The 21,193-nt window shown below is 50.2% G+C and overlaps 1 protein-coding gene across 4 annotated transcripts in view; it reads left to right on the top strand.

The window, feature by feature from the left end:
- PACC1 (proton activated chloride channel 1) overlaps positions 1-20,368 on the top strand; it is a 41,258-nt gene extending 20,890 nt beyond the window's left edge. For 2 of the 4 annotated variants that reach the window (XM_070473909.1, XM_070473912.1), the window contains 6 exons: positions 9,684-9,893; positions 11,235-11,386; positions 13,744-13,886; positions 15,012-15,153; positions 17,710-17,817; positions 19,617-20,368. In XM_070473909.1, coding sequence (XP_070330010.1) covers positions 9,684-9,893; positions 11,235-11,386; positions 13,744-13,886; positions 15,012-15,153; positions 17,710-17,817; positions 19,617-19,778 — 917 coding nt within the window. In that variant the 3' untranslated portion in view covers positions 19,779-20,368. Of the gene's footprint in view, positions 1-145; positions 636-3,223; positions 3,369-9,683; positions 9,894-11,234; positions 11,387-13,743; positions 13,887-15,011; positions 15,154-17,709; positions 17,818-19,616 lie in introns of those variants that run through there. The other 2 variants (XM_070473911.1, XM_070473910.1) reach the window with 2 other exon arrangements.
- The last annotated feature ends 825 nt before the right edge of the window (positions 20,369-21,193 follow it).

Below are 21,193 nucleotides of genomic sequence, written 5' to 3'. Positions count from 1 at the left end.
ACATCCCACCCTCTCCTTCTCCCAGAGTCCACAAGTCTATTCCATACATCTGAGTCTCTTTATTAGTTGGAGGCTAATTACTTTACATCATTGCAGTGGTTTTTGTCATACATTGAAATGAATTAGCCATGGATTTACATGTGAGGTGTAATTTCATACCTACCAGGATGACTACAATAAAGATGATGATAAGCAAGTTTTGGTGAGGATGTAGAGAAATTAGAAACCCCAGACGTTGCTGATGGGAATGTATTAATAAAATGGTGCAGCTACTGTGGAAAATAGTCTGGCAGTTCCTCAAAAGGTTAAATATAGAGTTACCATATGACCCAGTGGTTCCACTCTTATCCAAGGGAAATAAAAACTGTATGTCCACACAAAAACTTGTAAAGAATGTTTATAGCAGGATCATAATAGACAAAAAGTAGGAACAACAGAAATGCCCATCCACTGATGAATGGATAAATAAAATGCTGTGTTCACACAATGGAATATTATTGTGCAATTAATAGGAATGAAGAACTGATACATGCTACAACATGGATGAATCTTCAAAACATTCTGTCAAGTGAAAGAAGTCAGACACAAAAGGTCACATATAGTATGATTCTGTTTATGAGACTTGCCTGGAACAGGTAAGTTCATAGAAACAGAAAGTAGACTGTTGATTGCCAGGGACTAAGAGAAAGATGGAGTGACTGCCAGTGGGTATAGAGTTTCTTTTTGGGTAATGACAGTGTTCTGTAATTAGATAGTGGTTGTGACTGTACACTTTGTTAATATTTTAAAAATTACTAAATATATTCACTTTATAAAGGTCCATTTTATGGTATGTAATTATATCTCAAAAAAAACCCAAAATGAAATTAAAACAACAAACCCGTCACATCACTAAAAAGAAGAAAAGGATAAGCAAAGAATTCATTTCTTCTTTGCAATCTGAATGCATCTTAGCCCAGTGCTATCTGCAAGGTAGAGTTTTGCAGGGTTATGGTAGTCAGCCAGTTTCCTTTCCTGTGAATAAAGGTCTCACAATGTTTTCAGAAATTCAGTTGCTCATCACACATCTTAATGGACTGACTTACCAATACATTCTGGGGCACGTTTGGTTTTTGACACAATTCTGTTATGAGTTTTACAAAACTCATAAATTACTTTCCTCAAGAAAGTCTTGTGCATTCTTTTTGTCTTTCTACTACTCTGAGTTTGTATATATATAAAGGATGTCTGGGTTTCCCAGGTGGTGCTAATGGTAAAGAACCCGCCTGCCAGTGCAGGAAACATAAGAGGCATAGGTTCAATCCCTGGGTCAGGAAGAGCCCCTGGAGGAGGACATGGCAACCCACTCCAGTTTTCTTGCCTGGAGAACCCCACAGAAGGAGGAGCCAGGCAGGCTACAGTCCATAGCATCACAGAGTTGGGCATGACTGAAGTGACTTAGCATAGGCACATGTACTTTTAATAAGCATTCATCCAACTTGCCACAGAATAGCCAGCGTTTGATTTTTCTGACTGAAGAGTACATGGGACATTTTTATCAAATATCTAGCACCTTTTTAAAAATAATGGTAAAATGTTAAGCATTCAGTTAGTTCAGTTCAGTTACTCCGTTGTGTCCGACTCTTTGCCACCCCATGGACTGGAGCATGCCAAGCTTCTCTGTCCATCAGCAACTCCCAGAGCTTGCTCAGACTCTTGTCCATTGAGTCGGTGATACCATCCAACCATCTCATCCTCTGTTGTCCCCTTCTTCTGCCTTCAGTCTTTCCCAGCATCAGGCTCTTTCCTAATGAGTCAGTTCTTCTCATCAGGTGGCCAAAGTGTTGGAGCTTCAGCATCAGTCCTTCCAATGAATATTCAGGACTGATTTCCTTTAGGATGGACTGGTTGGATCTCCTTGCAGTCCAAGGGAATCCAAGAGCCTTCAAGACCACACTTCAAAAGCATCAATTCTTCAGCACTCAGCTTTCTTTATGGTCAAACTCTCACATCCGTACATGACTACTGGAAAAACAATAGCTTTGACTATGCAGACCTTTGTTGGCAAAGTAATATCTCTGCTTTTTAAGATGCCACCTAGGTTAGTCACAACTTTTCTTCCAAGGAGCAAGGTTGTTTTAATTTCATGGCTGCAGTCACCATCTGCACTGATTTTGGAGCCCAAGAAAATAGTCTGTCACTGTTTCCACTGTTTCCCCATCTATTTTCCATGAGGTGATGGGACCGGATGCCATGATCTTAGTTTTTTGAATGTTGAGTTTTAAGCCAGCCTTTTCACTCTCCTCTTTCACCTTCATCAAGAGTGACTTTATCACTTTCACTTTATCACTTTCATCAAGAGGAACTAGTTCCTCTTCGCTTTCTGCCATAAGGGTGGTGTCATCTGCATATGTGAGGTGGTTGATATTTTTCCTGACAATCTTGATTCCAGCTTGTGCTTCATCCAGCCTGGCATTTTCGTATGATATACTCTGCATGTAAGTTAAATAAGCAGAGTGACAGTACACAGCCTTGACATACTCCTTTCCCAGTTTGGAACCAGTCCATTGTTTCATGTCTGGTTCTAACTGTTGCTTCTTGACCTGCTTACAGATTCCTCAGGAGGCATTGGAATGTCACATATAGCATGTGTGGATGATAAACAGTTCTACGGTTTTTTATGCCAATTTGTGGATCAATGAAATCCCTGTAAGAAGCTAAATTTGGAGTCTAGGAGTCAGTATTCCAGGACCCTCATTCGATGTCCATTGCTGACTGTGGGGCCAGGATCATTGCACAAGGAATGCAGTTGGACCAGATGGCCTTTTAGGTCCCTAACAACTCTTAAAAGATTCTGTTCAGATGTTAGGCACGAATTCAGTCATTCAGAGTTCCTTCACTGTCATCTTGTGATCTTAGGATGTAGCACTCTGATGCCTGTGGCCACTGCAGTTACGAGCCACTCAGACAGTGAATGCGCTTTCACCTGCTTTGTTCTGAAGTGGACCTGTGGTCCCACATGGACCCTAGGGCCCGGGAGTGCCTTCTAAGCAAAACAGCTGCGGGCAGGTCCCTGTGCACAGACTGCCATGCTTCTGGTGACCCATCAGGGATCAGCACCTGAGCGAAAGGAAGCCATCTGCAGCTGGGTGTGAGGAAGGGCTGTGTCTTGTGACGTGCCTAATGGGGAACCCTGTCCCATACAGGATACTCTCCAGAAGGTCTGAATGCGAGACTGAGAGAAAGACTTTGAGAGTAAAATGGAGCAGAGTTATGAGAGTGACAAAGTGAGAAGGCAGGTGGCAAAGCTGTGAGGGAGGAGAAAATGGCACAGTCCCTGGTAACGATAAGCAGCAGAAGTAGAATCAGAGACAACGGAAGTTGCAAACGTGAGTTGCTTTAATTCCTTTTGGAGAACTGGAGTTGGTGTGTACCTTGGCTTCACTCTCAGCTACCCAAGGGGTTTCTTAGGGGCTTTCTGCTTCCTCTTAAACATCCATTGTCTAGAGTAACCTGTTGTTCACGACCTGAAGGAACCACACAAACTTCTGCGAACTGGCATTCCTGTAAAGGAAGAATTTTTTAAACTTTCTGTCATTACTAGTAAGGCACACCAATTGGTTTATAGTTTTATGTGCCTGAAATGTACTGACTGACCAATTGAGAGGTAGGTAAGTTAGCATTGCACAACTTAGTTCATCTGGTTTTTTTTGGCTGTTCATCCATTTAACAGACATGAAAATATTACATGCCTACTATGTGAAAGACTGTATTCTGTCCCACCTCCATTTTATCTTCATGTATTTTTTTCTCATTAATTATTATGAGATTGTTGTTTTATGGTCTTCATCTTTGTTATCTTCATCGCTGAGGGCTTCATTTTTTGAGGGGTAGCGGGTACATTCTGTCTCTCCAGTAACAGTAATTCATTGGGCAGGTACTCTGTCATGCATTTTACAACAGTCTCTCATTTGCTTCTCTCAGACACCCTAGAAAACGGAAATGATTTCCTTTTCACATGAAGCAGGTGAGCCGTAGGAGCGTCAGATAGCTTGCTTTGGGTCACAGAGCAGTTATGTTAGTAGCAGAGCTGGGTTTGCAGCCCATGCTCCTGCTGTAGCACTGGGCTAGAGATCTGGTCTTCCAGTTCACAAGACACATGAATAATGAACACCAGATTGTCTTCCTCAGAATCTCCCTGGTGCTTTAGTCCCAGAGCTGATGCAGGTTTCTCTGCAAAGCCTCTGCTGACCTCTGCGCTTCCCCCTGACTCCCCTTCACCCCTCTGAGGAGAGAAATCTCACATCTGACATCTTCACAGCCTTCGGAGTTCTGTAGCAGTTGTGGCACAAACCGTCAGTCCCCCTCTCTTGGTTTCCTCTCTCGGGACCTCCCTGGAGCCCGTAGCGCAAAGTGTTGCATGCAGAGTTGGTGCTCAGTGTTTGTAGATGAGAAGTGAATGGTTTCCTTCTTTCCGACCACCTGGGACCCTCTGTAGTTCTGTGCTCCTTGCTTTTGTGCCTTTTAAATAAAAGAAAATGAGATAGTTACGAGCAAATACTCTTGTGTCTTTGTATTTGAAGTCCATCTCTTAATTACAGCATTTGGTTGGGTCTTATATTTAATCCAGACTGATAGTCTCTGCCTTTTCATTGGTGTTTAGTCTGTTTACTGTAAGTGTTGATACGGTTGCATTTGGTTCTACCATTTTATTGTTCCCTATTTGTCTCATATGTTTGTTTCTCTGTTGCTTCTTTTCTGAAAGTTAGAAAATTTGCAATATTATTGTATAATTTTTGCTTTAGATAGCCTTAAATTTTTAAAATTATTTAAATAGCTTTATATTTACCCACATATTTAACATTTCCAGGGATATTTGTTCCTTCTTATACATCTGAGAGTTACCATTTAGTGTCATTTCAGAGTTTTCTTTAGCATACATTCTAGTGCAGATCTGTTAGTAACAAATTCTCTCTGCTTTTGTGTTTGAAAATACTTTAATATCCCCTTCATTTTTAAAGGTTAGTTTGGTGGAATTTAAAAATTCTGAGTTGATGTAATTTTTTTTTCTTTCAGTAATTTAAAGATGTTCCATTGTCATTTAGTAGTAGTAGTGTTAGTTGCTCAGTTGTGTCCGACTCTTTGTGACCCCGTGGACTGTAGCCCACAAGGATCCTCTGTCCATGGGATTCTCCAGACAAGGATACTGGAGTGGGTTGCCATTCCCTTGTCTAGGGGATCTTCCTGGCCCAGGGATTGAACCCGGGTCTCCTGCCTTGCAGGCAGATTCTTAACATCTGAGCTACATGGAAGCCCCCATTGTCTTTTGGCCTTCATTATTTCTGATCAAAAATTAACCTGTTGTCAGATATAATTTCCTGTATGTAATATGCGCCCCCCCCCCTCCTTTTTTTCCTGGGTGCCTTCAAGATTTTTTTTATCTTTGCATTGGCATTTTCAGTATGATTTGCCTAGAAGTGGTTTATTACTTATCCTGCTTGGCATGTATTGGGCTTCTTTATCTATAAATTGATGTTTTTTCCTCCAGTTTTGGGGAAATTTGGGCCGTTCTTTTTTCAAATATTTTTTTGCAATCTATTTTCTCTCTCCAGTTACCTTTTGTTAGATTGCTAGGTATTGTCCCACAGTTACCTAGGCTTTGTTAGCTTTTCTTCAGTCTTTTTTAGATTGGATAATTTCTGTTCGTTTAACTTCAGCTACACTGGCTTTTTGTTTTTCCTGCCATCTTTTGCTGTTAGAGACTACACAGTTGAGTTTTTCATTTTATTTATTTTTCTTTTCAGCTCTAGAATTGGTTCTTTTTTATAGTTTCTGTATTTTCCCTCTGTTCATTCCTTATCCATACATTTTCTTTTAAGTCCTTTAGGTGCTGTAAAATTCCTGTCTGCTAATTGCAACATTTGGGGTTATCTTAGTGCTGCTTTGTATATACTGCTTTTTTCCTTGAACGTGGGTCACATTTTCTTGTTTCTTTGCACATCTAATGATTTATTTTGTTGAACACTAGACATTTTCAGTAGTTCTGAATTCTCTAATGATCCTGTGAAGATTTTTTTTTTTTTTTAGCAAGTAGATAAAATAGCAAGACTCAAGTTCTTTTTTTTTTTTTCCATTTATTTTTATTAGTTGGAGGCTAATTACTTTACAACATTGCAGTGGTTTTTGTCATACATTGAAATGAATTAGCCATGGATTTACATGTATTCCCCATCCCGGTCCCCCCTCCCACCTCCCTCTCCACCCGATCCCTCTGGGTCTTCCCAGCGCACCAGGCCCGAGCACTTGTCTCATGCATCCAACCTGGGCTGGTGATCTGTTTAAGACTCAAGTTCTAATCTCCTATATTCCTTGCATGGAGAGCAGCTGAAATCTATTCTCAATCTTGCAGTTTCCAGCTGCTGTTTTTTCTGGCCCTCCTGGGGTCTTCCACCAAGAACTGGAGCATGTTTTGTTTGCAGGTTTGGGAGTTCATTCCCCCGTGTGGCTGCCTCCCTGTCACAGTTTTCCCCTAACTTTCTGGCTGCTTCCCCAGCCTTGAGCTTCGTCCACTGTCACCCTGCACCACACCTTGTGGAGACTGTTCAGCGCCCTCAGGCAAAAAGCTGCAAGTTTACCAGATGCAGTTTTTTTGGTTTTTTTTTCCCCAAAAGAGGTAGTTTCAGCTTGCTTTTGATCATTTTCCAGTGCCTTCAAGTAATTTTAAATTAGTTTGTCCAGGTTTGTAATTGTGTTCTGTAGAAGGGTGGTGTGACCATGCAGCCTTGTCACTGTTGGAAGCCAGAAGCCAAGCACGTAGCTTTTGGGGCTTCCATTCTGAGCCCCGTTCCTCCTCAGCCCTGTGCTCAGCGGCTGGGGAGGAGACAGGCCTTTTCCTCAGGGAGCCTGCGGTTTCAGGAGCAGAGGCCCTCCTGGAGCACCGAGGGAGTGTCTCAGCTCGGCCTGTCCTAACCAGGTGCCTCAGGCTGGTGGCTGAAGCAGCAGAAACGTTTTTCTCAGTCAGGGAGGCTGAAGCTGAGGGTCCCGGCGCCGGCAGTCTGAAGTCTGGAGGCCGCTTTGCTTTGGCGTCGGCTGCGCATTCTCATGTGTGACTCCTGTGTCAGCTCCCTCGTGTCACTTCCTCTTCTTGTTCAGAGTGTGGTTCATTTACCGTGTTTTGTTACGTTTCAGTTGCACAGCAGAGTGAATTAGTTACGCATATGTGTTCTTTTTCCGCTTCTTTTCCAGTGTAGGTTATTGCGTGATGCCGAGTACAGTTCCCCGTGCTATGCAGTAGGCCCTTGTTGTTTCCCTGTTTTTATACCATAGTGTGTATATGATAATCCCACATACCTAATCTCTCTCTCCCCACACCCCCTCCTCCTACCCCCGTTGGTATGAATTTGTTTTTAAGTGTGTGAGTCTATTTCTGTTTTGTGAAGAAGTTCATTTGTATCATTTTTTAGATTCCACGTATCAGTGATATCCGGTGATTGTCTTTCTCTGTCTGACTGATTTCACTTCATATGGTCATCTGTGTGTTCATCCATGTTGCTGGAAATGGCGTGAGTTCATCCTTTATAATGGATGAGCGGCGTTCCACTGTGTGTGTGGACCACATCTTTGTCCACGCACCTGTTGCTGGATACTTGGGTTGCCTCCGTGTCTTGGCTGTCACAAACAGTGCTGCAGTGAACGCTGGGGTGCATGGTATCTTTTCGAATCGGAGTTCTCTCCAGATACAGGCCCAGGAGTAGGATTGCAGGGCCATGGAGAGTTCTGTGTTTTTAGTTTTCTGGGACCCTCCGCAGTGTCCTCCACGGTGGCTGCACCAGCTTCCATTGCTGGCGGTCGTGTAGGCCCTCCCCGTCTCCACACCCTCCCCAGCACGCATTATGTGTAGGCCTCTTACAGCGACGGTCATTCTCTACGGGTGTGCGGTGATTATGTCATGGTGATTTGATTTGCGTTTCTCTAATAGTTAGTGATATTGAACATCTTTTCATGTGCCTTTTGGCCGTCTGTACATCTTCTTTGGAAAAAATGTCTGTTTAGGTCTTTTGCCCATTTCTTGATTGGATTGTTTCTTGTTTTTTTGATATTAAACTATATAAGCTATTTGTGTGTTTTGGAAATTAATCCCTTGTCAGTCTTGTAGTTTGAAAATATTTTCTCCTAGACCATAAGCTTGTCTTTTTTGTTTTTAAGCTTTTAAGTTTAATTCAGTTCCATTTGTTTACTTTTGTTTTTATTTTCATTACTTTAGAAGGTGGATTCAAAAAAATATTGCTGTGATTTATATTGAAGAGTGTTCTGCCTATGCTTTCCTCTGGAAGTTTTATAGTATTTGGTTTTATGTTTAGGTCTTTAATCCATTTTGAGTTTATTTTTGTGTATGTTGTTAGAGAATGTTCTAATTTTATTCTTTCACACGTAGCTGTCCAGTTTTCCCAGCACCGCTTACTGAAGAGACTTTCTTTTTTCCTTTGTATATTCTTGCCTCCTTTGTCATGGATTAATTAGCCACGAGTGTGTGGGTTTATTTCTGGGCTTGATATTCTGTTCTTTTGACCTGTGTTTCTGTATTTGTGCCCATACCATACTGTTTTGTTTACCTTGTAGCATAGTCTCAAGTTGCTAGGAAAGATTGAAGAAGGGAGGAGAAGGGGACAACAGAGGATGAGTTGGTTGGATGGCATCACCGACTCGATGGACATGGGTTTGGGTAAACTCCAGGAGTTGGTGATGGACAGGGAGGCCTGGTGTGCTGCAGTCCATGGGGTCGCAAAGAGTCGGACACGACTGAGTGACTGAACTGAACTGAACTGAAAGTCTCAAGTCAGGGAGCATGATTCCTTCAGCTCTGTTCTTCTCTCTCAAGATTGTTTTGACTGTTAGGGTGTTTTGTATGTCCATACAAATTGAAAATGTTTTCTAGTTCTGTGAAAAATGCCACTGGGCTCCTCCTCTTCTTTGTAGACACTCGTCCTATTGGATTAGGGCCCATCCTTATGACCTCCTTTAGCTTCCTTACCTCCTTAACTGCCCTGCTCCAAATACTGTCACCCTGGGGGTTGGGGCTTCACCTTAGGACTTTTGGGGAGGGGATGGCCTCAGGACACATGCCGTCATTCACCGTTTAGTTACAGAAGGCCCGCTGCATTCCAGGTACCGCATGAAGGACTGGGGGTGCAGTGTGGACAAGAATGGCCCCGTGTCCGCCCTCATGGAGCTCATAGCCTGGGGGGATAAAGAGACGTGTAGACGGTGACATTGCAGAGTGATGACCGGGGCCATAGGGTGTCCTGGGAGCACCGAGGAAGGGCTGCCTCAGTCAAGTTACGGGGTCAGGGAGGGCCTCCTTGAGGACAATCCTTTCTAAACTGAAACCTGAAGGATGAGTTAGGAGGCAGCCATTGGGAGAACAGGCTGGGGGTGAGAGGGCCTTCAGGGCAGAGGAGGGCACACTGATACAGCTCGTCAGGGGTGGGCAGCGCCCATGCTGGGTTGAAAGCGTCTCTTGGGGGAGTCTCCTCCAGCTCAGGGTCCCCGTCCTGGCAGAGCAGGAGTGTGGTGTATGTTGATGGGTGCCAGGTGTTGGGCTTTGGGGTGGGGGGAGGTAAGGTGTGCAGACAGCCTTGCCTCTGGGGTGAAGCGGGTCAGGGGCCTGGAGACGACCTCTGGGTCATGTGTGTGTTGTCGGTCAGCCCTGGACAGCGAGTCGGCCTCCAGCAGCATCCGTTTCAGCAAGGCCTGCCTGAAGAACGTCTTCTCAGTCCTGCTCATCTTCATCTACCTGCTGCTCATGGCCGTGGCCGTCTTCCTGGTCTACCAGACCATCATGGACTTCCGCGAGAAGCTCAAGCACCCTGTCATGTCGGTGTCTTACAAGGAGGTGGATCGCTACGACGCCCCAGGTAGAGCCTGCCCCGGGATAGGCATCAGGTCCCAGACAGCGACTTCTCAATACCCGCTGAGCCGCCGTTGCATTCCTGGCACAGTGCCAGGCACCACGGGCAGGGCAGGGAGTCCCAGCACAGTCTGGGTTGGTACCCAGCCAGAGGGTCGTGTGCCAAGGAGGCAGGCGGACTGAGCCTGGAGTGCTGGCTGCAGGGCTAGGGTGGGCACCGAGGGCTTCGTTCACAGCGGGATTTGAGCTGGGCTTTGGCTAATGGAAGAGTTTCTCTGGGAGGCGGGTCTGTAGGAGCAGAGGAGAGATTAGGGAGACAGGGCTTCTCTGGGGAGGTGAGTCTAGCCTGGCTGGAGCCGGCGGCCAGTGACGCCGGGAAGTGGGAGTTCTGGGGGGCGGGGGAGGCGCGGCCATCCAGAGGTGGCTGGGGCCTGCCTGGAGAGGGGAGCTGTCTCTGCCAAAGAGGGGACTGTCTGCTCCAGGGCAGCGGTGCTGGTACCGGGCTCTGGCAGCATGGTGTGAATGGGGCGTGGGGTGGGAGGGGAGGGCGTGAGCTCTGGGGCCTCGGACTCTGCCCACCTGGCCTGTGCCCGCACCCTGTGCCCACAGGACACCCCCGAGTGACCCTCCGGACGGACTGCTCACAGCGCAGAGCCGGAGTCTCGGGTCCCGGCGCCTTCGCCCGCTTTGTGATTGCCCCCCTCGCTGTGTGTCCGCCTTGGCCTCCGTCTGGGGGTTTTACTCTGGCCCCTTTTTCACTCCCTGGTCTGGCGGGTTTCATCTGGTCCCTCTGCCTCTGACGCTGCCGGTGTCCGGGGTCCACGCGCAGCTCTCAGTGAGGTCAGAGAAGCTGCCATCCTCAGAGCTTGGAGCGAGGCGCCTTGGCTGGGGAAGGGAGGGGCTTGGGCGGGGTGACTTGCACACTCGGGAGCGCCCAGCCGGAGCAGGAGATGAGAGACGGGGAGACCTGGGGAGTCCCACCACCGAGGGCCGCCTGGTGAGCCTGCAGGCGGGGGGCAGTCCCTGGGGCCCGGCCTCCCAGCTTGGTCTCGGGGGGCCCCCTGGGAGCACGTGGAGCAGGGCTCTGAATGGGGTGGGTGTTGGTGTAGACACCAGGGAGGCTGCGTCCCCGGCCGGGAGAGGGGCTGACGGAGAAGGCCCGGCCGCCTCCGTGGAGCGGGGCTTTCTGAGGACGGGCGTGGGCTCCCCACCCTCGGTAAACAGCCTCTTTCTTCCTCCGCCTCTGCAGTCACCCCGGGAGCCCTGGACTTAGGTGACTGCTGAGTGTGAAACAGTACGCATGACGTGGTTTTAGGGGTGTGTCCACTTCTCCCTGTCCCCCCTCCAGGCATCGCCCTGTATCCCGGTCAGGCCCAGCTGCTCAGCTGTAAGCACTATTACGAGGTCATCCCGCCTCTGAGGAGCCCCGGGCAGCCTGGAGATGTGAACTGCACCACTCAGAGGATCAACTACACGGACCCCTTCTCCAATCAGACCCTGGTAACGCTCGTCTCCTGGGCCGGGACTGGGCAGAGGGCTCTGTCAGCGGGTTCCCTGAGGGTCCATAACTTCTTTCTGCCAGCTAGCCTCCCATGCCCTTAGTGTGGGCCCTTGCCCCCAGCAAACACGGGCCCCCCCGTCCTCTGGGGTCTGGCCGTGGCTGGCTCGCCTGCATCCAGGGTGGGCAGTGGGGCCTGAGCCTTCTCTGAGTGACCCTCTGCGATTCCCAGCAGTGTGATGAGACCCGGTCCTGGATGGAAGGAGGCAGGGCTGCAGAGTGGAGCTGGTCTGATGTTGCCAGGCAGGCCCCATACCTGAGTGCTCAACAGAACTGCCAGGGTCGTTTTTGATAATACAGATTCCGGGTTCCACTTGGGCCCACCGGAATCGTGGTTCCTTCCTGGGGACCGGGCCTGGGAATCCATGTTCTGGAGTAACGGGCCAGTGTAAGAAGGAGCGCTGGTCCTGGAACAAGGACCACGGCCCTGCCGTCACCGAGGCTCCGCGCAGTGGGAAGTAGACGACCAGGGTTCTGAAGGCAAGGAAGGAATTCTGTGTATACGTACATCTTCTCCTTTGCATCCTGTATCCTTGTTTCCTAAAGTACAGGGCTGCGTTAAGTTTTCCAGCTCAAAGCGAGGAAGGAAATGAAAGGCTTTCTAGGCAGAGGAACTCTGCACCAAAACATAAAGGGAGGCAGCGGCATGCTTGTTTGCGTCTCTGAGCAAAATTCCACAGGTGGGTGTCTCTGGAGAGCCAGGGGCCCCCAAAGGGCAGCAGATGGTGAAGCTGTGGACAGAAGGACTGGCCGGACAAGGCAGCTCGCATGTCAAGTATGGAGCAGGACCTGCCCCTTGGGTGATAACAGAGCCCCCAGGTGGACCTTGAGATGAAAGAATTCCTCTGAGACTTTTTGTTAATATGTATTCTAAACCTCCTCCTAAAATCCTGCTGAAATGATTCCCACTCCTGCACACGATAGAGTAAGATACAATATCAATAATATCCCTGCCAACCAAGAACGGATAGGAGGATCAGAGATTTTGAGGAACTGGGGTAAAGTATAAACAGCCTGTTGGATCAGATCGATGGAGCAGGGCCTGGGAAAGCCCGTGTCCGGAAGCAGGTGCCATGGGGTCCCCGCTGTTGTGGTGAAGGCTTTCCTCCCACTCCCAGCTCTTTGTCATCACGAAGAGCTAGCTGCCCATCAGGCAGAGGAGGATCCTGGCTGTGGGCCCACTGGCCTGGCTTGCAGCCCTTGCGGGGCTGCTGGGGACAGTGTTTGCTCTGGGGAGAAGGCCCTGGGGCCCTTCTCTGCATAAGCTCGGGGTGGGGGGTCCCTGCCTGGGCATTGGGCCCGCAGAGAGGAACAGCAGAACTCGAGATGGGACGTCCGCAGCGCAAGGAGGAGAGTGCTGGGGGAAAGGACTTTATGGCAGACAAGGATGCGGAGCGCCTGGCCCGCCGGCCCGCACGGCCCATACGGCCCATTGCCTTGGGGCTTCCTCCCCGTCAGCCCCAGGCCGGGGCCAGCCTGCAAGAGCCCCACTTAGGAGGAAGCCCACAGCCCAGACCCACGCTCGTCAGCCCAACCCTACACTCAGAATGAAGAATTCAGGGCCGCCGGACTGTGACGTGAGGCCAGCAGCATGAAAGGCTGGAGAGGAACGAAAAGAACTGACTCCAGGAAACAGAAGCTAATTTAAATGAAAAGAACCGTAAGAAATTTTAAGGAAGAGCGGACAGGACAGTGCAGACACTATCCGGATGCCCTGCTGTCTTAGTTCCCTGGGTACCAGCCTGTGCCCACTGGGACGGTGCTGCAGATACAGGCTCCCTGGCCGTCCTTCCTCTTGGCTCCCCTCTGAGTGGAACGCTTACCAGGAGTCCTCGTGGCCCACACCCGTCCAGGCGGTTGTATTTGTTATAGTAGTTACAGTTTAACTGACTATTATAGAAATTCATGAAATGAGGGCTCAAAGGGAGAGTCGTTTCCGTGCAGACAGAAGCTGACTGCAGTACTGCCTGCAGCCCCAGGTGGCTTCTTGCTGTCCATGGCCGTGAACTAGAGAGGAGGCATCTGCATCCCGGGCCCCACGTCCCTCCCTGCACCAGGCAGAGCGGTGGAGCTCCCCTGAGAGGCACCGCCAGGCCCTGTGACGCCCCAGGGGTGGGACCTGTGAGGTGTGTCCTGCCCCGGCCTGAGAGGATGGTCAAGGTGGGGCGGGGGCCTCCCCTTGGTGGAGACTTCTGTGTCCTGGGTTGCCCGGGCCTGGTCCGCTGGGGAACTGGCCTTGGTGGGCGGGCACGTGTGCCTAGCTCCCCAGGTTGGCACTCTGGTCTCTCTGTCTCTGCAGAAATCCGCCCTGATTGTGCAGGGGCCGCGGGAGGTGCAGAAGCGGGAGCTGGTCTTCCTCCAATTCCGCCTGAACCAGAGCAGTGAGGACTTCAGCGCCATCGATTACCTGCTCTTCTCGTCCTTCCAGGAGTTCCTACAGAGGTGCCCTTCAGACCCCGCTCGACCCCAAGGATCTCACTCTAGCCATGTGCATCCCGGGGCTGGGGGCGGGGGCAGGTGCTGGGAATCGGGGACCTCAGGTGGCCGCCGGGCTGACGGAGGGCCCCTGACCGAGTCTGGGGAGCCTGGGGGGGTGTTCTGACCCCGCACGCAGAGCTGGCTGCGCCCTGGAGGGTGGGCGCTTGGATCCCCCTCTCCCTGACGGCACTGCGGAGGACAGGCCGGAGCTGCCCGGGTTCTGTGAGGCCCCGGGTGGCCAGCCTCTGCCCTGGGCTGCATTCCCGCGGTGTCCGGGGGCTGGGGCCGGCCCTAAGGGAGGGCCCGGTGCCCGCATGCCACCCGTTTCTAGCAGGAGGGTGCAAGTTCTTGTCCATTTTGGGACACCCCCGTTGTGCCACTTCTGGGGCCCAGAGTGGTCGTGGGTGGCGGGAGCGGGGCCTGCAGGGGGCCTGAGGGGGCAGTGACTCGGTTTCAAGGAAGCAGAGCGGCAGCCGCGGCCGAAGGCAGGCCTCCCTCTCCTGGGCTGACGTGGCCATGAGCCACCTCCGCCGTTCACACCTGCAGCCCCATCCTGGGGTTCGGGGCCTCTGCCTCAGCCTCTTCTGCGCCTTCTTCCAGCTGCAGCTCCCCGCCCTTCCCCGCGGATGCGGGCCACGTCCCCTCCTTGCCCGGCACCTCCCTGTTGACCCGCTGTGACTGTTGCTGGCGCTGCCCCGTGGTTTCCTCTGTGACCCTGGGGCCGGCGCCGTGCGGGTGCCTCGTCCCCTCTCCGGGCCTTTATAAAGGGAGGCTGACGAGCAGTGAGGGCACCCCAGGGCTGCTGAAGCTGAGTTCTCCAGGGTGCTGGGGGCCCAGCCCCCTCTGCAGGCCTCTGCTGGGAGCAGGTGGTGGAGAAGACGGAGGGGGGCTCCTGCTGGGGGCTCCAGGGACCACACTCCAGCCTTGAGGCAGGTGACAGCTCCCCCTCCAGCCGTGAGAAGGAGGGGGTGGGCCATGTCCTGCCGGTAACCAGCGGAGGAGCTGGCTGGCCGTAGGGGCTGGAGTTTAAGTCTGGCCAAGTTCGAGTCCTGCCTGATTAACACGGATCTTCCTTCTCTGCCCTCCAAGCCCAGACAGGGCCGGCTTCATGCAGGCCTGCGAGAGCGCCTATTCCAGCTGGAAGTTCTCGGGGGGCTTCCGGACCTGGGTCAAGATGTCCCTGGTGGAGACCAAGGAGGACGGGCGGGAGGCGGTAGAGTTCCGGCAGGAGGTAGGTGGCTCTGGGCTCGCCTCGCACCGCCCTGGGTCCACCCTTGAATCCCACGTGCAGGGAAGCCTCTCGGAGGGGTCAGCTTTGCCCCGGGGTCTTAAGGGTGAGTGGATGTTGGCTCGGAAGAGAATGGGCCTGCCACTGGGGGCTCGCTGCGTGTCCCTTCTGCAGGCCTGGCCTGCTCCATACCCTTTGCTTTTGTCCCAGCAGCTCTCAGAGCGCACACGCTGGAGCATTTCACAGCGCGGTGCCTGGCCCAGCTGGATCTGAGCTGGCGTGTAGCTCTGCTCCATTCCCTCTTGTCTTCAGAGCTGGCAGCTGCATTAAAAAAAAAAGACTATTCGCAGAGATTAGATACAGTGAGTCACCTCTGAAGTGTTGGGTGCATGGTGACCCATTGGGACACAGGAGGAGAAGTTTCTTTTTGTATTTTAAAAATCTCATTCTTTTTTCTTTTTGAGTGTTTTAAAGTGCAGGTAACGTTAGGACAGTAATAGTAATGTCACTTGTAAGAGAGTGATAAATGTGTTGGGTATATGCTCAGAACTCTCTACTTATGGGCAGTGTAATCCAAAAGCTTTCAGCCTGCTAACCTGGAGCCAGGAAGTATACCGTGATCCAGGCAGGAGAGGGAGAGGTTCTTGGAAAAAGGCGTGGAGCAGGGGTGGAGGGAGGGGACCCTGGGGTTGCCTCGGCTTCAGCCCCTGCGGGGGCTTAGTCCTCCCGCCGGCATCCACGCCCAGGGGCCAACCATCCCGAGTGTTGTGTGTCGGTGGCTGGGGGCCTGCAGGGGCGTGGAGGAGACCGCTCCGTTCTCTCACCCTCTGCTCCCCCATGGAGGAGTTCCATTTGGGCTGGACTCTGAGGGGCAGCGTTAGGGAGGGGCCGGGTTGAAGCAGAAGGACCCACTCCAACTGACGGACGGGCTGACGGAAGCCAGGTACTCAGGGCCTCCTCTGGGTCTGCCCCTGCCCGCACCACGCTCCCTAGGACTTCTCCAGGTGGGAGGCCTTTGGGAAAGGCTTGAAGCCAGTTGTCTTTAAGAGACAGTTTTTTTTTTCCTGCCATAGAGGGTGATGACCCCCTGGCAGTAGGTCCTTAAAATATTTCTGTTGTGCAAGATGGTTGTCATCACCTGGATTTTTACACCCTTTTCTGCCAAGAACTCCACAAGTTCTTTCTTATCTGGCCCCCAAATCGGCTGAGAAAGGAGACTCGGCGTGTCCACCTCATGGTTAGATCCTCACAGGCCTCCCTGGCTCCCCTGGGAGCTCCAGCTGTGATCCGAAACCAGGGGGCCAGCCCTCTGCAAGCCTGTGTGCTGTGGAAGGCACGCGTGCCTTTTAGCATTGTCTGCACGGGAAGTCTTTGGCAGGGGATGTGAACACTCCTTTCAACAAAAATTTTTTAAAAATTATTTTCATAATGTTTTTACATCATGTTGTAAAGTTCAAAATCCTGTGTGTTGTTTTATGAGAGCCTCACTACAGCTCAGTGAGATGGGCGTTTTGTCCTGTTTATGAATGCAGAGGAGAGCTGACTTGTTTGAAAAGACCCTGATGCTGGGAAAGATTGAAGGCGGGAGAAGGGGACGGCAGAGGATGAGATGGTTGGATGGCCTCACTGACTCAGTGGACATGAGTTTAAGTAAACTCCAGGAGTTGGTGATGGACAGGGAGGCCTGGCGTGCTGCAGTCCATGGGGTCGCAAAGATTCGCACACAACTGAGCGACTGAACAGAACTGAACCGATGAATGCAAAGGAAAGGCTCAGAGTAGATGATGGCACAGCCAGGCTTCTGCCCCGGGACCTGTCTGCTCTCCAGTTCGCCTCCCAGCCTCTGCAGTAGCTGTAGCCAGGCCTCACCAAGCATGCCTGCTAACTGTTACAGGGAGTGCTCGGCTGGGCCAGTCTGTGAGGCTGCACTTTGTCCCGGGAGACTGGAAGGGTTGTAACACTCAGTTCTTCAGGTCAAGTATTTTGAAATGTGAGATTTTTATGTTGTGAATTGAGTCTTACACAGTACTTTGAAAATGATTTAATCAAGAGTACAGATATCTGGCTTGCCAGGAGGCACTAGTGGTAAAGAAACCGCCTACCAGTGCCAGAGACGTAAGAGACACAGGTTCAATCCCTGGGTCAGGAAGATCCCCTAGAGGAGGGCATGGCAACCCACTCCAGTATTCTTGCTTGGAGAATCTCAGGGACAGAGGAGCCTCGGTGGGCTACGGTCCAGGGGTTGCACAGAGTCGGACATGACAGAAGTGGCTTAGCACGCACAGGCATCTAGTGACAGATTTCGGTGAGTCCAGAACACCTTCTGTGTACTCCAGATCCTGCCTGTTTCTTTCAGAAACTATGGGAACCGAGCTGAAGCCTGGGCTCTGGGACCAGTCTGAGGATGTCATGTAGAGGAGGGTTTTTGTCTCTCTGCCTCCAAAAAATGGAGCGAGGGGAGCCGGGGTGTCAGATCCCCTAAACTGCCCTTTCCTTCCCCGGAGCCCCGGCCAGCACAGCACACAGGCGGTAATACTGCTTTCTCTCCTCTGTACCTAGACCAGTGTGGTTAACTACATTGACCAGAGACCTGCAGCCGAGAAGAGCGCTCAGTTGTTCTTCGTGGTCTTTGAATGGAAAGATCCTTTCATCCAGAAAGTCCAGGACGTGAGTATTCCCTCAGGTCTTGACCGTGAGCTTCCTACCTGAGCCGTTTTGGCTCATCCTCGCGGGCCGTCCTCATCTCCTTCTGTAGCGCTGATCTGTCGCTTGTATTTATGACACGCATGTTGTGTCTCATTTGTGTTTAATCTCATCTTCAGCACTGGACTGTCTTCCCTGCGAACACGGGGGCTTCGTCTTTGTTCACCATTTAACTGGTGTCCAGCAGGTGCTTAGTCCAGAGCAGCCACTGAGAACTGGTAGTGAGTGAGTGGGGTAGAAAGCGCGAAGTTAATCATCTAGTTACAGCTGTTGGAAGCCATTGCTTTTTTAATTGCTTCTCTGTAGAATAAGAATCTTTTATTTGTCATAAGTCAGAGTAGAAAGGTACTCTTCGGGGGGACTAACCTGGCAGTCCAGTGTAGTTAAGTTAATGCTTCCAATGCAAGGGGTGCCGGTTTGATCCCTGGTCAGGGAACTAAGATCCCATGTGGCCTGTGGTGTGGGGCCAGAAAGAAAAAAAAAAAGGAAAGGTGCTAATCAGAAATTAAGGGAAGCATCAATTAATGTCAGACTCCAGACTCACCGTCTCAAAAGGGGAGGAGTAATGGGACAGTTTTGCCAGAACATTCCTGAGACGCCACGCACCAGAGCCAGTCCTGGGTCTGATAACCAGTTGTTTTAAGATCGTCGCAGAGTATCTTGATGCGGTGGTGGGCTGGGGGAAGACATCGCACAGCTGAAGCTCAAACCCGGAGGGTCTCTGTGACGTGGTATGTGATGCCACCACGCTGTTAAGTCGTGGGCCTAGCTGGGCCGTGCACGCAGTAAGTGTGTGCGGACTCCCTGAATGAAAGACGCCACATAGAAGAGTGAATGCCTTTAGTTCCGCAGGGGAAATGTGTGATCACGCGTTTTCTAACCTGCTGTGTTCAGTGTTTTAAGTCCCGTTACGGGCCACGTAAAGCCCTGAGCTCAAGGTCCCTTGACTTAGGTCGTCCGTCAGCTTCACAGCCATCCTGAATGGTGGTGGTGGGGTAACCGCTTTCATAGATGAGCCCGGTCCTGCTGAACCAGGACTTCGAAGTGCTGTGTGTTAACCACGCGGGGAACTCAGACACAGAAGCCGTGACTTCGCCTTGAAGGAGTTTCAGTCGGTCAGAGGACTGTCTAAGCCATAAAGGAAGTAATTGCAGACCGTGAGGAATTGCCAGTGGAGATTGTGGGCGAAATCTCTCTGCTCACACTGAGAGGGTTTGGCTTAGTGGCCAGCAGAAGCTGTGAGGGGCCTGGAAGGATTAGTGACTCAGGGAAGCAGCCGGGGCAAGTGAGTCGGAGGGGCCTGGCCTGCAGGCCATCAGTGTTGTTTGGAAACAAGGTTGCATTGTGAATTAGGCCAGAAATTTAAAACTCAGCATTGATTATCTTATTTGTGCAGAGCTTTCTTGAAAAATTCCTTTTTTTTTCCCTTTCAGGATCACTTTATTATCAGGAGGGACTAGTATTTTTCTCCTCAAACTGGAGCTATGAACGATGTATAGAGTTATGGCAATTTAGCAGTTTTTTGGCTGCACCAAGTGGCATGCCGAATCTTAGTTTCCTGACCAGAGATCGAACCTGTGCACCCTGCCGTGGAGGCATGGAGTCCTAACCACTGGACAGCCAGGAAAGTCCCAAGTTATGGCAGTCTTAAAGACCAGGTGTTTTTCTTGTTGTGCCAGTAATTTGGGGGGCTCTTTGACAATAACACTGAGAATCAAAAATGGAAGCCATCTAAGAAACTTGTGTTTGTTTCCGTTTCGCAGATAATCACCGCCAATCCTTGGAACACAATTGCTCTTCTCTGTGGAGCTTTCTTGGCATTATTTAAAGCTGCAGAATTTGCCAAACTGAGTGTGAAATGGATGATCAAAATTCGGAGACGATACCTTAAGAGAAGAGGTCAGGCAACAAACCACATAAGCTGAGGTTGTTGGTGGTGTTCGTAGAAACTGCCCGAGTTGATGGAAGTTCTCATCACTTCCACTTTGGTAAACCAGGCTGCCAGCAATCCAGTCCTCACTTGAAGAAAACAGGCTTTGCCGGGGGCCTAGCCTGTCGCACTGCAGCTTCTAACCTGGCCCCCCAACGAGACTCTCTTAGAGCCCAGTGGAACAGATCCAGTGGATGACCTAAACGTTATTTAAGTATTTAAATTATTGATGAACATTTTTTGACATATGACATGAATATGTCAAATGGAAGATGGACTCAGATAGAATCCAGTGTTCTGAAGGTTTGTGGAAGCTGTCTTCCTTCTTCCTTGGTTTGGTGTATAGTTAAGGTCCGACAGGATGATTAAGGTTCTGACCGCAGGTCTTCTCCTTGAGATTTTTTTTAAATGAAGGGTGTGTGCCTTTCTTCTCCCCGCACTGGTGACTCTCCGGCGGTGGAGGTCACAGTGTGGAACCGGTGTGCTATTCGTGAGAAACACAAAACCCCTCATATCTCTGGTGCCATGTGCAAGTCTCTGACATACTCTCATGTGTTAAATATTAAATGAGACTGTTTTTTAAAACTACTGTGGAAACTATAGTAATTAGATCGCTTGTGGACTGAGCAGCCACCTACCTGTCTGGCTAGAATATTGACGGATGCATGTCTGAGTTGGGCGTGATTAACATGCAGGGGTGCTAGGACATGTGTGCATAGTAGGTCCCTCCTCTGTGTTTTGATGATCTCATTAACAGGTGAATAAAAGTTAGGTTAATACAGAAGGAATCAGTGCTGGTGTGCGCATCTGCTACATCAGTAGGCACTGGTACACTTTTATCCCCATGACCTCCAAATAAAAGGAAGTGTTAGCCTGGACTCCCGAGGTACGTCATGACCACGTGCAGGGTGGGCAGGAAGTGGTGGTGAAACTCCGTGAATAAGCTGTTAACTCTTGCTGTCCTGCAGCCAACCCATCTGAGAAAGGCCCACTCAGCATGGACCCTCAGAGCTTTCAGCCTAGCCTGAAAGGAGTACCATCTGGGCGTTTTTCACATGGTAGCCATTGACTGATTTAAGGTTTTGTAAATTATTTTTTGGAGTTCTAAACTGTTTACATGCCCTTTGCATCCAGAGAGGACTTGGGTAGCACTTCTTCAATTTCATAACTTGGTTTTAGGTAATTCAGAGAGAAAAACTCCAATGTCTGAGGGGTTCAATTTTAATCTCATGTCTAACTTAGCAAGAAACTGTGGTTTTTGGTTCAGTTATTAAAAGTGAACTTGTGTAAGGAAATATTCCGTGCCATTTTTCTGTGGCACCGAAGCAGGCATACGAACTTTAACCGAGGTCTTGTAACACCTTTCTGTAAGGCAGAGTCCGGCATAGAAGCTTACATTAACAGTATTGA

Source organism: Odocoileus virginianus, chromosome 11, assembly GCF_023699985.2.
Source record: "Odocoileus virginianus isolate 20LAN1187 ecotype Illinois chromosome 11, Ovbor_1.2, whole genome shotgun sequence".
In the NCBI taxonomy this organism is placed as follows: domain Eukaryota; kingdom Metazoa; phylum Chordata; class Mammalia; order Artiodactyla; family Cervidae; genus Odocoileus; species Odocoileus virginianus.
This window is presented reverse-complemented; position numbering and strand designations above follow the sequence as displayed.